This window comes from Paramisgurnus dabryanus, chromosome 21 (genome assembly GCF_030506205.2).
Source record: "Paramisgurnus dabryanus chromosome 21, PD_genome_1.1, whole genome shotgun sequence".
NCBI classification, from domain to species: Eukaryota; Metazoa; Chordata; class Actinopteri; order Cypriniformes; family Cobitidae; genus Paramisgurnus; species Paramisgurnus dabryanus.
In genome coordinates, this window is record NC_133357.1 from 5837772 (window position 1) to 5856575 (window position 18804).

Consider the following 18804-nt stretch of genomic DNA (forward strand, 5'->3'; position numbering starts at 1 on the left):
TCGCTGTCAAAGTGACGCCAAAATGAATGGGAGTCAATGGGATGCTAACAGCAGATGGGTGTTCGCTAAGCAATGGCGGCGTCCAGGGAAGCTTCAATAAAATATGAAACCCTGCCCCCCTGCTTGCGACGCGTCTGCAGCAGGCACTTATTTTGACAAGACACATGATGCACACAGGATCTCTCGATGTGCAGAACACCTATGTTGAAAAAAGGAACCACACACATGACGGGCTACATACATGTTGTGACGAACTTTGCATCGAGCGCCCTTTAAAAAAGAAATCACCGGCCACCACTGCCAAAAGGTTCATCCCTTTTTGACCCAATGCCAAGTTGAAAATAACCCAGCATAGATTTGAAAACAAACGTGTCATTTAAACTACTTTTATTTAGCCACAAAAGTCATTGAATGGCAAATTCTTACTTTGTGTTCCACAGAAAAACACGAGTATGCAGATTTGTAGACATGAGCAATGACAAAATTTCCTTGTGGTCGAACAGTTCCTTTCAAAAGCGAGAGACAGATAAAAAAGATGGATGGGGGAGATGGAAAATGAGATTGAGGAAGAGAAATGCCTGGTAATTATAGTTCTTAAGTCTTGTTATGTTGGTGACAGCCTCCATCATGCCTTAGGGCCCTCAAGATCAATGGCGGGGACCTGACTCTAATACTAACGAACTTCAGATCGTTAAACGTACGGCTACAGAGCGCTGAAATTAATTATAGCGTTTATGGCTTCAATTTATCACACCAGGGAGATGTTTCTGATCCTGACTCCTCAGGATGCTTGGGCGGCGGTCAGTAGATCCAATTTGAGCCTGGGAGATGAACCGCATCCCATTATAAGACTTTGAAACAACAGTTTTAAAGTTAATGCTGATTCTGTAGCATTTCAAACACTGTGATATCTGATGCAATATCAGCGCTCTTATTAATCACGAAATGCTTCCTCGTATTGAGCTTGGCACGTACAAATGCATTATAGCCAATGTTGCAGCGCTGCAGATGAATGTCAGCCTTCACAATTCTGGTTGGCCGAAATTTCAGAGTAGTTTGACTGGAGTACAGACAATGGCTACACCCAAACTGTCAATCAAGAGATGCATGACTCTTAAACCTTGATGTTACAGAACCATTTATTTGTAATTGGAAGACGGGAAGGAAGCAAGAAAGAAAAAAGGAAGAAACTACAGAACTACATTTTTGTAACTGGAAGAAAGGAAGGAATGAAGGACTTAAGTAAGAAGGAAAGAAAGAAAGAAAGAATTAAAGAAAACCAAAGAAAAGAAAGAAAGAAAGGAATGATGGACGAAATGTAGGAATGAAAAAAGAAAAGGAGAAAGGAAGGATGGAAGGAAGAAATGAACAAACAAACAAAAAAGAAAGAAAAGAAAGGAATGAATGAAGAAAGGAAAGAAAGAAAGAAAGCAAAAACAGAAAGAAAGAAAAAAGGAGGAAGGAATGAAGAAAGGAAAGGAAGGAGGAAGAAATTACATAACTATTTTTTGTAACTCAAAGAAATAAAGGAATAAAGTAATACATTATGGAAGAAAGGAAAGAAGAAGATAGAAAAGAAGGAATTAAGGAAGACAGAAAAGAAAGGGAAGCAAAGGAAATAATGAAAGTAAGGAAGGATAGAAAAACAGGCAGGGAAGAAAGAAAGGATAATAAACAGAAAGGAATTATGGAAGAAATAAAGGAAAACAGAAAGGAATGGAGATAGGAATAATGAAAGGAAGGAATAAACAAACAAAGAAACGAAGGCAAGAAAGAAGAGAAAGGAATGATAAAGAAAGAAAAGAAAGGAATGAATAAAGAAAGGAAAGAAAGAAAGCAAAAACAGAAAGAAAAAAGGAGGAAGGAATGAAGAAAGGAATGAGGAAGAAATGACATAACTATTTTTTGTAACTCCAAGAAATAAAGGAATAAAGTAATACATTATGGAAGAAAGGAAAGAAGAAGAAGAAAGAAAGGAAGGAATTAAGGAACACAGAAAAGAAAGGGAAGCAAAGGAAAGAACGAAAGTAAGGAAGGATAGAAAAACAGGCAGGGAAGAAAGAAAGGATAATAAACAGAAAGGAATTATGGAAGAAATAAAGGAAAACAGAAAGGAATGGAGATAGGAATAATGAAAGGAAGGAATAAAGAAACAAAGAAACGAAGGCAAGAAAGAAGAGAAAGGAATGATAAAGAAATAAAGAAAGAAAGGAAAGAAAGAAAGAAAAGAATAGAATAGAATAGAAAAGAAAAGAAAAGAAAGAAAGAAATGAGGAAGGAAGAAAGGAAGGAAAAGATGGATGGAGTGAGTGAGGGAGAAAGGAGGGAAAGAAAGAAAGAAAGAAGGAAGGAAGGAGGGAGGGAGGGAAATGAAGAAAGGAAGGAAGGAAAGAAGGGATGGAGGAAAGAAGGAAGGCGTAAAGGAAAGAAAGAAAGAAAGAAAGAAAAAAGAAAGAAGGAAGGAAGGAAGGAAGGAAGGAAGTGAAGCGAAAGAAGGAAGAAAGGAAAGAAGGAAAAAAGGAACAAATTAGGAAGGAAGAAAGGAAGGAAATAAGGGAGGGAGGAAAGGCCGGAGGGAGGAAGGAAGGAAGGAAGGAAAGAAAGAACAAATGGAACAAAGGAGGAAGGAAGAAAGGAAGGAAAGGAGTGAGGGAGGAAGGAAGGAAGGAAGGAAAGAAAGAAAGGAGGGAAGGAAGGAAGGAAGTGAAGGAAAAAAGGAAGGAAAGAAAGAAAGAACAAAAGGAACGAAGGAGGAAGGAAGAAAAGAAGGAAAGGAAATAAATAAAGAAAGAAAAAAAGAAAAAAAGAAGGAAGGAAGGAAGGAAGGAAAGGAAAGGAAAGGAAAGGAAAGGAAAGGAGGGAGGGAGGAAGGAAGGGAGGAAGAAAGGAAGGAAATAAAGAAAGATGGAAAGAAAGAAGGAAGGAAGGAAAGGAAGGAAGGAAGGAAGTTAAGGGATAAAGGAATGAAGGAAATAAAGAACAAAAGGAACAAAAGTAACGAAGGATGAAGGAAAAAAGGAAAGAAAAGGAGGGAGGAAGGAAGGAAATAAATAAAGATAGATAGATAGATAGAAAGAAAGTAAGAAAGAAAGAAAGAAAGAAAGAAAGAAAGAAGGAAGGAAAGACAGAAATAAAGAAAGGTAGGTAAGGAAGGAAAGGAAAGGAAAGGAAGAAAATGAAGGAAGGGAGGAGGAAGGAAAGAAAGAAATAAAGAAAAGAAAGAACAAAAGGAACAAGATGAACACAAAGCGATCTTGGGAGGTCAGAAACAATATTTTTTTAGATAAGAGGGACGACGCTGTTCTCCATTGCTCAACTTTAACAGAACGATGAGGAAAATCAGTTGTTAAGAGCTTCATTCATCATTTCCCTCAAATTATTTCATTTCATACGTTTGGCTTTGTAGATATTGTAGAAATACATTGGACTTTGTGAAAGTCCTTAGATGTGGCAACGGTGAAATATTGTGAAATACTTTACGTGATGGAATGCTGTGAAGTAATTTAGATGTCATAAAGACTGAGCGATATGAAATTCTTGATGTAGTAAAGCTGAAATATTGTACACACTCCAGATGTATCAGCATTAACCGCAAACACAATACGGTGAAAAACACAACCCCGCTTCCTAACGACCTGTAGTCCATTCAATTTCCGTCAAACGCTGTTGATTAATTTGACTCGGATACATACGTTTGGCTTTGCCGTTCTGTTGTAGTCGCGTACAGCCCACCCACTTCCACCTGTCTCTATTACTTCCATCAGGGATACAGTTTCTGTCACCAGCACTGATGTGTGAAAACAATATTGATCCACATCCAGGAATGCGGCGACCCGGACGTCGACTTCATTGCTTTTTATTAATGATGCGTTTCATTGCCAATAGTACGAGCTGTTATGATGTGAACAAAGACCTACGGGGGAGAGAGAGAGAGAGAGAGAGAGAGAGAGAGAGAGAGAGAGAGAGAGAGAGAGAGAGAGAGAGAGACACCCAGGAGATGAGTAGCATTTGTACAGTTTGCATTGGTATTTTTTATTTGGTTGGGGTATGGAAGCGCTCTGAAATAAATTAAAGTTAATGTACTTTTCAAATCGGTTTTGGACTTGTGTGGTATCGTGGTGCAAAGGTTTTCTCATCTCAGGACATTACAGCTTCAAATTAATGGCAAAACTCTGTAACGATCGAAAAGCAATCTTAGTGAAGGACTAATATGTTTGTCTTGGACACTTTGTTTCTGTCCTAATTTTCTTTTTGAGTGCGATCCAAGGGCTTAAAACTTCTTTTTGTGCTTTATGAAAAAGTTTTGAGGTTGTAGCGTGGCTGTTGGGCAGAGTTTTAACTTCATCAGGTAACTGTGATGTTTTCACTGTAGATAATGAAGGAATGATAACAGCTTGTGTTGCTCTGCTTCAGTCATCAGACTTAAGAGGTTTGATTGGCAGATCATTAATTGGGTGAACATCTGTACATTTACACTACACTCAAGTGTGGAGCTGAGGCTTCCTTCCTTCCTTCCTTCTTTCCATTCTTCCTTTCTCTTTCTTTTATGTTTTCCATAATTCCTTTCTTACTTTTCTCCTTCCCTCCATTCTTTCCTTCTCTCCTTCCTTATAGGCTTTATGCCCAGCTGCACTACTTCCTGAACTTCAGCCAGCTCCTTGTTTCCTGTCTGCCATTATTGGACAAACTGAATAATCCAGGTGTGCCTGAACTCAGTAGTCACAACAACAATAATCAGACACACCTGGATTAATCAGTTTGTCCAATAATGGCAGACAGGAAACAATGAGCTGGCTGAAGTTCAGGAAGTAGTGCAGCATAAAGCCTATTTCTTCTTTTCTTCCGTTATCCCCCCTCCCTTCCCTCCTTTCCTTCCATTCCTTTCTTCCTCCCTCCCTTCCTTCCTCCTTTCTTTCTTCCTTACTTCCTTACTCCCTCCCTCCCTCTCTTCCTTGCTTCCTTCCTTCCTCCTTTCTTTTCTTCTTTCTTCCTTCATTCCTTTTTCTCATTCTTTCTTTTTTTCTTTCTTTCTTTCATCCTTCCGTCCTTCCTTACTTACTTTCTTACTCCCTCCCTCTCTTCCTTCTTTCCTCCTTTCTTTCTTTTTTGCTTTCTTTCTTTCATTTTCTTTCTTTCCTTTCTTCATTCATTCCTTTATCATTCATTTCTTTGCTTTCTTCCTTTTGTTGCTTTGTTTGTTCGCTCCTTCCTTCCATTCTTCCTTTCTTTTTCCTTTAGGTCTTCCATAATTCCTTTCTTTCTTTCTTTCTATCTTTCTTTCATTTACTTCCTTTTCTTTTCTGCCTTCCTTAATTATTGATTTCGTTCCTTTCTTCCTTTCTTCATTTATTCTTTTATTCCTTCCTTTCTTCCAGTTACAAAAAATAGTTCAGTATTTTCTTCCTCCTTTCTTTCCTTCCTCCCTTTCTTCATTTCTTCCTCCTTTCGTTTTCTTTCTTTCCTTTCTTTCTTTATTTCTTTCAGTTTTTTTCGTTCTTTACTTTCTTCATTCATTCCTTCCATCGTTTCTTTCTTTTCTTTCTTTTTTGTTTGTTTGTTCATTCGTTCGCTCCTTCCTTTCATTCTCCTTTCCTTTCTTTTTTCCTTTACTTCTTGCATAATTAATTTCTATTTTTTTTCCATTCTGCTTTTATCATTCCTTTCTATCTTTCTGTTGCTACCCTTTCTTTTCTGCTTTCCTTAATTCCTTCTTTCTTTATTTATTTTATTTCTTTTCTTTCCTTTCTTCCTTTCTTCATTTTTTCATTCGTTCGCTCCTTCCTTTCTTTCTCCTTTCCTTTCTTTTTTCCTTTACTTCTTGCATAATTCCTTTCTAACTTTCTTTCCATTCTGCTTTTATACTTTCTTTCTTTCTTTCTTTCTTTCTTTCTTTCTTTCTTTCTTTCTTTCCTTTGCTTTGCTTTCCTTTCTTTTCTGCTTTCCTTAATTCCTTCTTTCTTTTCTTTTTTCTTTCTTTTCTTTCCTTTCTTCCTTCCTTCTTTTTTTCTTTTATTCCTTCCTTCTATTTTTCTTTTATTCCTTCCTTTCTTCCAGTTACAAAAAAAGTTCTGTATATTATTCCTCCTTTCTTTCTTTCCTTCCTTCCTTTCTTTCATCATTCCTTCCTCCTTTCCTTTCTTTTTTCTTTTTTTTCTTTACTTCATTAATTTCCTCCATCATTCCTTTCTTTTCTTTCTTTTTTGTTTGTTTGTTTGTTCATTCATTTCTTCCGTCCTTCCTTTATTCCTTCCTACATTTCTTTCATCATTCCTTTCTTTCTTTCCTTTGCTTTTCTTTCTTTTCTGTTTTCCTTCTTTCTTTCTTTCTTTCTTTCTTTCTTTCTTAAGTCCTTCATTCCTTCCTTTTTTCAATTACAAAAATGTAGTTCTGTAGTTTCTTCCTTTTTCCTTCCTTGCTTTCTTCCTCCCTTTCCTCCTTCCAATTACAAACATTTTGTTCTGTAACGTCAAGGTTTAAGAGTCATCTCTTGATTGACAGTTTGGGTGTAGCCAATAGCCTTTGTCTGTACTCCAGTCAAACTACTCTGAATATTCGGCCAACCAGAAATGTTGCAGGCTGACATTTTAGCTTTCTGTCTGAATGCAGACTGAATTGCTAAGCAGGATTACTTACACTGCCATGGTCTTTTGGTAGATATGCACAGTTTAACAGCACGGCAATGACCATGTTTCTGTTCACAAATGTTAATAAGAAGTATTTTAAGGTTGCTTTTAAACAGGGGAATGAGATTCAGACTATTTAGATGATCAAAGGAAATGAAAAATGCAAAACAACAGGCCTTACATTTACAAACGGTTTCATGGCCTTGAGACTACAGTACATTTGCTAAATTCGCTAAATCTTCTGCTTTACAAGAAAGTTGAGTTGGCTGTCTAAGGACTGCAGGGTTGGTTGGTTCAGGACGAGACAGTTTCTCTGCTGCTCTTAATCTCAAAAGCTGTTTGACTGTTTAGACAGCAAATAGATTATTAAAGGAGATGAACATTTCACAGTTTACTCCAGGTGAAATAATGTACTGTACTTTAGATACAGTAAACCTGAAATGTTTTAAAATACTTCAAATGCGTTGCTGTAATAAAAAATTAAATTAAGCCATACTACTTTAAAATACCTTAGGGGGCAGATTAGCTAAACAGGGCAAATTAGCACGAGAACACAGTAAAAAAGTAGACATTTCTGTGGATTATTTACCAACAAGGTGCACGTTAAAGTACAGACGCCAACACAATTGAAGACATGCTTTTTAGGCGTTAAATAATGGCAAAAATACCAGTAAACCGAAGAGCGCAACCCCTGCATTGTGTGATTGATTTAAATCCTCTCTTCCCGTAAATATCTGAAAGGGAAACTCCTACAAGCAATAAGGTCAGTTGCAAACATAACTATGCATTAATTTTTCACAGCGTGTTTTTCTTTAGTAAATCCTGACAGAAGCTTTTTAAAAGCGAAAGGAAGATGAAGTCAAGCTGGAAATGGATTCCAGAATATGGTACTTTGACATTTATGACAATATTAGAATTTGTTTTAAGTGAAATACAGCGTATTGTGCTTTTGATTATAGAGTTGTAACTTGTGCTTTTGTAAACCCACAGGGTAGAGATGCTGTGATTGAAAACTGTTTTCATTTGAGCACTTCAGATAAGATAAGAGCAGAACTGACAGTGGTGTGTAATGAAAGGCAGAGAAAACCAATAGTGGTTGAAAGAGCTTTATCCTCTGACATTTTTAAATGGAGGGTTATTAACATGTAATCTTGCCTAAAGACAAAACCTGTCCTGCCTGTTGCAGTAGCAGAGGTGTGGTGTTATTTAAAGCATCTATATAAAAATAAATGATGATATGGTTTTGTGTCAGAATATGAAATTGTGGTTATTTATTATTGGTAATAAACAGCCAGAGTTAAATCCCCAAACACATCTGAACATCAACACATTTACAAGGTCTATGTACAGTTCACATATCGCATCTTTTGCGTGCTCAAGTTCATCCTGCTTTGCCGAAGACTGCATCAAGGGTGCAAAGGGGGTGCTGATGAGCACCCTTTGGAGCGTTAAAATAACAGTTGGGATGGGACACCCTACAGACTCGTAGACTAAGCGAGCACACGCAATTTAAGGCCACGAGACTGAAAGTCCACATGAAGTGCGCCATTTGGGACAGGGCCTACAGTATAAAACATTTAAACCTTTCAGAATGCCGCAAGAACCTACACGCCTAGTGTTTTCAACGCAATGTTAGGCGCGACATGTGAACGGCCCCTATAACTGTCTGTTTTAAAGTGCTTAACCAATTGAAACTTCAGCAAGTTTTGAAGGACAATAATTACATTTTACGTTTTAAGGAACACTCTACAAATGGCTGGATAATTTTTGATCCATGTTGGGTAAATATTGGACAAAACATATGCTAGGTTAAAAATGACCCAGTGCTGGGTTAAAAATGACCCAATGTTGGGTTGTTGTTATGCAACCATGGGTTATAATAACCAGCAGTTGGGTTAAAACAAACCAGCAGTGGGTCAGTGTTAACCCAGTGGTGTGTTCTGTCCAATATTTACCCAACATGGGTCAAAAATAACCCAGTTATTTTAAAGCAACACTAAAGAGTTTTTGCTCTTTGTTCCCCCTACAGGTTGGAAGCGGAATTGTCCATTACCACTGTAGTAAATAATTTAGCCTACTGCAGCGAAGCTGGCTCTGATTGGATTGTAGTTCTGCCGTAAAGCAAATTTTTGTAGTTTTCACTCGAACTACAGGACCGCGACCCGAACTTCTTTAGTGCGGTTTTGGCCGATAGAGAGCTGCAAAGCGAATGTGAACATGCCGTTCACCCTGTTTCGCTTTTTTGGAAACGTTATTTTAAGGTAAAAAAAACTCTTTAGTGTTGCTTTAAGAGTGAATAATGTTTTATGGGTGTGTGCTTCAAAAGGATTTTTTTCAAAATCTTAGTTGTTTCAATGTGATAAAAAGAACAGGGATAGGCTCCTGTTTTCTATATTTTCTTTTAGAAAACCACACTGTGATCTCACAGTAATTCGTAAGAATTTCAACTAAAGCCCGATTTGTAGTCGTGCGTAAGTTCTATGCCGTAGCTACGCCGTAGGTTATCCGAAGCCTATTCATAGCTCTGCGTAGCCTGACGTGGACCTCGCAAAACTTTTAACAGCGTGTCAGTTCTACGCGGACCACAAGCGCTGTGATTGGTCCACCAGAACCCCTCTTGTCAGGAAAAAAAACTGCGTCATAGGTATTTCCGTTTGCGACAGTGAAAACAAAGATGAGCCAAGTTAAGGAGTGATTTAACTCAAATTGCAAAAAAGTCGCTGTTTATTTACTTCCATCATTGCTGTTCTTCTCAAATCCTACACAACAAGTTGCTGTTTCTTCTTTGTTTGTAGGTTAACTTGCCAAGCTGCTTCTTCTCTGACGGTCGCGCTGCTACTGTGGTTAGACGCGTGGATACTGCCTACCAGCGGTTTTGCGGTTTTCGACGCAGACGACGATGCAAAAGTGTAAATGAAAATAAAGCCCTAACCCCAATGTCACAGAGGCAAAAACAAATTGTAGAAAAATTTACGAATATGGTCATATGAATTAGAACCCGACCGATATATCGGCAGGCCGATATTAGGCATTTTCCAAACTATCGGTATCGGCATTCATAATGGCCGATAAAAAAACAGACGAAACAGATTTTAAAACCAACAAACATTTGTATCGGTATCGGCCTTCAAAATCCTTTATCGGTCCGGCTCTAATATGAATTAAGCCACTTTGTAAAATAAGTATGACTTGGAGTCCAGTAATCTCACCTCATATCTTAATATAAACTTAAAGGAGTAGTCCACTCTATAGATGGGGCCCATTGACTTACCATAGTATTTTTTTCCTACTATAAAAAGTCAATGGACCCCATCTTTAAAGTGGACTACTCCTTTAAACATTTCATGGCTTCTTATTTTTTATTTACTCTCATATTATGTCAGTACTTTATTCTACAGTAACAAATGCACAGTTGTTTTATTTTTGTCGTTGATTTCTCTTGAGGAATTTTAGGAAAACGAACCGTATTATGGCTGAAACTTAAAAAAACCATAAGACATTGAGAGCTCCATAAACTCTCCTGAGCTATAAATGAACCAACTTTGATCAGTAAAATTACCTCTGGAGAGCAATAAAACCAGAGAGCATGTCTCCTTTTGTTCCTTCTTGCCATTATTCCACAAGTATCCTTTTAAATCAAATAAATCACAGACGGACAGGCAAAAAAGCTATACTAAAAAATTGTGTTTTTTTTTCCAATTACCATTTCATTTTCTAAAATCGAGTAATTTTTGTCTACAGCAAAGGTTTTCAAACAATCTGACTTGGGTAAAGTAATGAAAATTAACTACTCTGATTATTTTATGCGTTGGACCGTTTTGGAACTGTCCCAGATTTTAAGTGATTGAAACTTTTATGAAGCCTGGCTAGACATTGTGTGCTTTTGATTCTTTGCAGAAATGTTATAGGTTTTGAACTGTGGTCATTTTCCAAAAGCATTCCAAGTCAGCCCTGATACTCCATTCCCTTATCTCTTTTAACAGGTACGTCTGTTCGGATCCAAACCATGGGATTCGTTGTTTGCGCTTAGCGGAGCAGAAGCTAAACAGACAAAATATAATCCACGAAAGAAGATGAGATGCTGAATGAACGCAGATCCCTATGAGGAAGCAGGAATGTTGGGAATAATGAAAAGAAATGGAATTAAAGAGAGGAGATGAATGGAGTAACCACCTACACAGCGAGTCTGCACGAGAGTGAAGGTCGATCTTATTGTACCTCTCCCTGTGGCAAACATTGTGACTAATAACAGAGCGAGGCAGGATGAGTAGTCGTATCTGGGCAGCATTGCTCTTTCTCTGCGTGTGTTTAATGCTCGAGGGACGTGCCGTTCTTCCGAGGGGAAAAATGAGTGAGGGCCGTGTGCAAACCTCAAGGAAAGACAAGCATGCAAAGCGTCTAGACGTAGAGGAAGGGCAAAATGAGATGTCATTTGTCAACACAATTGAAACACGAAGTTCTAAATTGGTGCGGATAAAAGGTGATAAATCGATAGTTTTGGCAAGCAACACCATGCAGTTTGCTTCAGGGTCGGATTCTGCACAGATTAAAGAAGCAGTGAGGGCTGGATATGAAATCACAGTGACTCCAGATTCATTGTCTGATATTACAGAAAACACAGATTTTCCTCCACCAAAAGATTATTATCCCAAAGATGTCCGTAAATCCTTCATACAAGACCAAGACGCAACGGCATCACTTCTTAGCCAATACTCCGAACTATCTGTTACATCTCCAGATTTGTCCTTTCCTACTAAACCTCCGGCAGAATATAAATCCTTACACTACGGTGAAAAACAAATAATAGCTGACAGGTTGTCATTGGTTTCCTCAAATGGCAAAAAATCTCTGGATGCCAGCACTAGTTCATCAGATGCCAACATGTTCCTCCTAGAGACTCGGTCTGGGTTAAAAAGTGGACAGGAAGGGCAAACTATAGTGATGGGCAACCGAGAGGAAAATAGCGGTGAAAGAAGGGGAATTGCTTTTCACAAGACCTTCAAGCCAGACGAGACGCCTTCTCGTTCTCGTCGCCGACGGAGCTGGATCTGGAACCAGTTCTTCGTGATAGAGGAATATAGTGGACCAGAACCTGTGTTAATTGGACGGGTAAGACAAATGTCGGATTATTACACTTGCATGCTATGATAAAATGGCATTCTAGTAAGAAATTTTGCATTTAAAAGACAATATTTGAGCTGTCAGTGAAAATTTAATAGACATTCAATAGCGCGAAATAAATAAAAATAGTTTGCTTACATGATGGAATATCAGACCTCTCGCAAGTTATTTTGACAAAACGACATAAATTCAAGTTTATTTCGTCTGGAAGTGGGTTATTCATAGCCGGACAACATCAGGTCTAGTTATCCTTCATGGCGATGCTTGCTGGGATTGGACCGGCTTAATTTATTCAAGTGGATGTAAAACCCATGTTACTTCATTAATATGATTTACGCTGCCTTCATCCTGGGAAGTTTCTGCTTAAGGTCGTAATTTATAATTATGATCCGATGATGTAATTTGAAGTCATTTTGTTAAGAAAAGAATAGATGTCTTTCATTTTTCTCACTTTTTACTTATTGACAGAGGCTGTCTATTTTACTTACTGACAAAGACGGGATGCTTTAGAGCAAAGGATGAATATTAGGTGTGTAATTGATGCTTTATCCTGTTTAATCATACAGGAGAATGATGGGATATGTCAGGTCGTACAGGCCTGGTTAATTAAATTGCCTTATCGGGCTACTTTTATTGCTATTTTTCATCAATACATTTAACATCGCCTATCATTATCATTGTCATTTTTAACAGCAATTAGTGTCTGGACATCATGGCTGGGTTCATGTGCACTTATCTTGTAAATTATCTTGTGTGTACTGTGTATAATATTTTAAGAAAAAAGTGTATATATTAAGTATTCATACTTATTTAAAATATAAATAATATGTAAATATAAAAATGTATACACATGTAACGTGTGTGTATTTACAATTATTAAACACAATACACATACATATATGATGTAAACAAAAAAATTACCAAACAATTTTTTTTTCTTAAATTGGAATATAATGCTCTGGTTATGTATATTTACAGTTTTGATTACATTTTAACTTAAAGCTACTTTGCAATTCTTTGTTCAGTTCTTAACAAGCAAACATTCATTTACATACATCCACATTGTCCTTGTTGCTAAGTAATTGCTAACGTGATTAATTTGGAAAATAGTATTATGGATATATTAAGGTAATTACATTACCTCAAAGTTTACTAGTTTGATTTGAACAGTATCATTAGATTTCGACACAAAATGGTTGGAGAAGCAATTACATGCCTGTTGGCCACATTTAGTAGCACGCACACATAATTAGTTGCGTGCACACACATTTAGTAGCTTAAACACACTTTCTAACATGCACTCAGATGTACACACATTTAGTAGCATAAAAACACATTTACCAACATGTACACACCTTTTAGTAGCATGAAAACAGGTTTACTAACACGCACACAGATTTTAACACACATTTAGAAGCAGGAACACACAATAAGTAGCATGAAAACACATGTTCAGACTTTTTAGTAGCTTTGCAAACACATGCACACACATGTAGAGACATCTAGTAGCATGAACATACATTTGGTAGCATGCAAACACATGCACAGACATTTAGCAGCATGAACACATTTAGTAGCATGCACACCCATGTAAAGACTTTTAGTTAGTAGCATGCACACACATGTACAGACATTAAGTAGCATGCACACATATGTAAAGACTTTTAGTAGTATGCACACACATGTACAGACTTTTAGTAGCATGCACACGCATGTACTTTTAGTAGTATGCACATACATGTACAGACTTTTATTAGCATGCACACACATGTACAGACTTTTAGTAGCATGCACACACATGTAAAGACTTTTAGTAGCATGCACACACATGTACAGACTTTTAGTAGCATGCAAACACATGTACAGACTTTTAGTAGCATTCAAACACATGTACAGACTTTTAGTAGCATGCAAACACGCATGTACAGACTTTTAGTAGCATGCACACACTTGTAAAGACTTTTAGTAGCATGCAAACACATGTACAGACTAGATTGCAAACACATGTACAGAATTTTAGTAGCATGCACACACAAGTACAGACTTTTAGTAGCATGCACACACATGTAAAGACTTTTAGTAGCATGCACACACATGTAAAGACTTTTAGTAGCATGCAAACACATGTACAGACTTTTAGTAGCATGCAAACACATGTACAGACTTTTAGTAGCATGCACACAAATGTACAGACTTTTAGTAGCATGCACACACATGTAAAGACTTTGTGTAGCATGCACACACATGTACAGACATTTAGTAGCATGCACACAAATGTAAAGACTTTTAGTAGCATGCACACACATGTAAAGACTTTGTGTAGCATACACACACATGTACTTTTAGTAGCATGCACACGCATGTACTTTTAGTATGCACATACATGTACAGACTTTTAGTAGCATGTACACACATGTACAGACTTTTAGTAGCATATAGTACATATACATGTACAGACTTTTAGTAGCATGCACACATATGTACAGACTTTTAGTAGCATGCACACATATGTACAGACTTTTAGTAGCATGCACACACATGTAAAGACTTTAAGTAGCATGCAAACAAATGTACAGACATTTAGTAACATGCATTAAAAATGTAGATGCATGTACAAGCAGTACAAGCTGTACTGGATATATTAGATTAGCTGCAAATCAAAAAATTAGCCAGTTGTTTATACAGAACAAAGAGGTTTAAAGAAACTGGCACTGAACTTACACGCTGTACAGAGAGATGCCTCATAAATGTTTCATTCCTCTGCTTTTCCTGTCACTGTATTTGAGTAAATGTTTATTCGATAGGCCAGGACATGCACTGTTGTTCACCGCTACGTGATGTTACTTGTGTCTGATCCAGAAAATTACTTTGTGAATCAGTTTTGGCTGAATGGAAACAACTTCATCTTACAGACAAAGCTAAATCTGACCATTTTAATGTAGCGAGACAAAACAGAGGTCAATCTCATCTACCGCACTCCATGTTAGACGTAGGTGTTCTTTTAAAGCTTTGTTGCTTTGACGTTATTATGCTACTGCGTTGGTCCCCCAAAAATGCCTGTTCTGATGCAAAAATTAATAGATTTTTCAAAATCCACATCCACAAGTGTCCCATTATTATGCACAGGCTCAGATGATAACATCTGCTGTTTTTACAAAAGATTTACCAAATTGTCAGTTTTCCAAATCAGACCATATGAGGATGTTACACATTGTTGGCACATTATTTTTTATTTATTTTTTTAATGTAAGAACCTAATGTGATTTAGTTCTGAGCAACTTTGGTACTATGTTGGATCTAATATAAATTCTGGATTCTGTTTCAAAACAATATTCAAAATATTGACTAAATTTAATAAAATGCACAAAATAAAGCCACTTCCTCAACGCAATCAATAAGATACAAAGCCTTCACGGCATTTGCTTCACAAACACATTGAGGCCACTTAAGTCCATGCATTTAGAAGTCAAGAGACAACATTCTCCAAGCTTCTAGAGAAATATAAGAAATGTCTGTTCAATAATTCATTTTCCTATGAACCAGAAGGTCATTATTTATTATTGAAAGCGTTTTTTGTGATGTGTGCGATAGTTATGGTTTGACCTTGTTAGTGCAGGATTCACACGCAGGGGGAAATGCATTTTGTGTTTCTTGAGAAACTTATGCTGACATCTGGGAATCGGAAAGAGAACAAGTAGATAGATGATGGAGAAGAGAGAAGTAGCTTTCCTGCTGGGAATTCCTTTTCCCAATTTTGTTCTATTTTTGGCATCTTTAGTTATATCTAAATTGTCTTTGTTTGGTTCTTTTACGGTTTAATTTTATTCCCATACTGAAAAGATACAGGCAACTGCAGCAAAGCAATTAAACAGTACAAACCAGAGAGAGAGAGAGAGAGAGAAAGAGAGAAAGATTATAAGATTTATGTAAAAGAAGATTTGAGAAGAGTTAAGAGATGCTGGAAAGTGGGATGCAAAAATACGAAGAGGTTAAAGAAAAAGACAGAACCCCTGCAGCGTCCTAATTTGCATACTTCTGCACTTTCAAAGTATGAACTTTTTCTTTCAGGGCCCAATGACAGCTCAGGAAAATTAATGCTTTAAAAACTTTGTAATTTATTGTGTACTTTTATGATTTGGTTGTGTTGTGGTGCAGTTTCTGAATAGCAAGCAAATGCATCCATATTCAAATTCCAATATAATTGTATTTATTTAATAAACGAAGAAATATTGCATGCTTTCATTTTGTGTACAAGTACAGCTTTAATAATATTAAGTTCTTTTTTTGTGTTACATGAGCGAAAATCATTCAAATTCCAGGAAACAAAAGTTTGCTAAGTGTTAATAGTGAAGAAGAGACTAGTATTGGTTGGCAAGTTACTGGTTGGAAATAGGAGAAATTGAGGGATAGGGAACAGAAAGAGGCTTAAGGAGGGGTTTGTTTTGAAGGTCCTGAGCTGGCAGTGTTGGGTTTATCTGCCTGTTTACTCAGAGTTGGCACTTTTGAAAGCTTTTGCTGGCTGTTTGCTGTGCGAGTCCATTAAGCTGAGGGTCTTTAGTTTAAGTGTAGACAGTAAACCTGCCCATCACTGGACCATGAGTAGAGTTGAAGCCCTCTTATGTGGTCACATTCAACATGCTCTCTGTAAACAGCATACAGTCCCTGTTCAGTGTTTGTTTTGTTTTTTTGTTTGTTGCAACATTAAGCAAGATTTATACTTTTTTAATACTTTTTTGATTACTGACATTTTTGATACTTTGGTGTGCCAACATATGATTTTTTTATGCAAGCAACCACTTTTGGTTGTGCATAGGGTTGCAAAGGGGCAGAAAGTTTTCAGTAAATTTCCATGGAACTTAATCTGGGGAATTTGATAAATATTCCAAATTGGAAACTTAATAGGAATTTATGGGAATTTACGAAGGTTTTAGGAAATTTAGGGAAATCATGTCACCATTATCATGTAGCTCTCAAGCTGTGATGCTCTTTTTTCTACATTCTGCTAGCCAATTTTCTGTAGGACCCAAAAGTTTGGACACATTACTATTTTTTATGTTTTTGAAAGAAGTCTCTTATGCTTATCAAGCCTGCTTTTATTTGATCAAAATCCTTCAGAAATCATAATGTTTTTTAATCAGTAAGCAGCGTGCTGCATGCATTTCACTGAGGAATGTGCAGGGTAGAAATAAGAAATTCAACTAAAATTGCATTACATCTTGTTGTTTTAAACAAAATTATGCTGCAAATTTTGTTTTTAACTACATTTAAGTTCCCTGTTATTGGCAACTCTGCATTTTTTTTAATTCCAGTTTATTCCCATTTATTCATGATAATTCCTATATATTCTCATGGAAAGTTTCCAGCCTTGAAAATTCCTGGAATTTTGCAACCCTAGTTGTGCATGCTTTTGTTTAGCATTTTTTTTTTTTTATGCTTTTTGACATTACATTAAATTTAGCATTGTTTAATTTTTGCATGTATTATTAAATGCACAATAATCTATTGCAATTAAAATAATTTCATATTTATATTATTTCTGTTTCACAAGTCCTACAAGTAAAGCCAAAACCTTTTTCTTTTCTTTATCACTGGCATATAAATGCTATGCTATAAGTGAAACAGTCAATGCCAATACTGCTTTAAAATTGAAATTGATCTTGAAGTTCAATAAGCATAAGCCTGTTTTACCTTAAAGGCCCGGTCACAAATTTTGCCTTAAGCCCTTAAGGTTGACTTTATCCGTCAGCAATTGATAGGATCACAAAAAAATGAGAATGAAGCCAGATTTAAATTGGATTATTCCTGACTCCACCCACTTCTGAATCACTGCCAGCATCCATTGGTCGAAACATATGTGGCCTGAAAAGTGACATTATCAGTAAAGGGAAGTTGTTTCCATTTCGATGCACAATCACAAGGACAAGCATCTTCTCTTCAGAATAACATGCACAGATGAATCGTCCAGGAATGTAAGAAAGTAAATATGGTCAATTTAAAATTCATGCTGCCATTTGTTGTTTGTGAGTGTTTTGACTGGTTAGAGTAATAGGCAGCGAATGTACTTTGGCATCGTGGTCTTGCTGTAGGACTCATACACGCGTGAAAGAAGGCTGATCAGCCCGAGGCTTCACGGAGTTTAACAGCGAGAGAGAGAGAGAGAGAGTGAAAGAGAGGCTTCTGCAAGCTGCTCTTTGATGCTATGCCCTTTTACGCATCTGACACGCAGCCATGTTTGCTTTACTGCCTCCAAAAAAATCAGCCGAGCGTGCCGCGTATTTGACCCCTCAGGGCGGGAAGTCTTTTAGACTGCAGGATGTGTAAATCTTCCCCACTTCACAATCACATCTCTCCGGGTTCGACTTGTCTTTGGCGTCTCACTCTCAGGAATTAAAGGTTGATTTCCCCAAATTCGTGGGACATTTGTCAGTGTCCCAAAGCGGCTGTCAGCACGTTTGTATTAGCAGAATGAAACATTAACAATTTATTAGGGCTTTAGTGGTGAGACCAGTAAACCGAGAATCCGACCGCATTGTTATTCAGTTCTCACAGTCGTCTTTAATACAGTGTGTGCTGTCTTTAACGATTGTCGCTTGTCACGAACCTCAGTAAGATCTTGGAAAAACACCAAGGTGCCACTAAGACACTATTGAAAGCTTGCTAATCAATGTCATTATCTAAAATCTTTATTTACATTTATATTTAGGCATTTACAAGACACTTTTACCCAATGTGAATTGGCGACCGATATCTTTTTTAATCGCAGATACCGAAACCCAAGTGGGCGATATGAGATCAATATAACACGAATGTACATCTGGAAACCTACAGAACATTGGTGAAACTAAATAAGCATTTATCATGCAGATGAACACTATTTTAAGTACTTGGAAAAATATTATAAGATATTTTTTATCGGACACTTCATGACATTGCTTCGAGTGTTGTTGTGTGCAACATAACATAACGTCACATAAAAAAGTGAATAATGATTGATAATTTTACAATCTGTCAGACGGTCGCTTTTCTAGGAAGAACTAATTTAAGGAACAGACAGATTTAT

General features: G+C 37.0%; 1 protein-coding gene across 1 annotated transcript in view; it reads left to right on the plus strand.

Annotated features, from left to right (window-relative positions):
• The window catches only part of cdh24a (cadherin 24, type 2a), an 88270-nt gene that overhangs the window by 8053 nt on the left and 61413 nt on the right, over nucleotides 1–18804 (plus strand). Inside the window, exon 2 of the mRNA XM_065269038.1 lies at nucleotides 10607–11732. Coding sequence (XP_065125110.1) covers nucleotides 10887–11732 — 846 coding nt within the window. The 5' untranslated portion in view covers nucleotides 10607–10886. The remainder of the gene's footprint in view (nucleotides 1–10606; nucleotides 11733–18804) is intronic.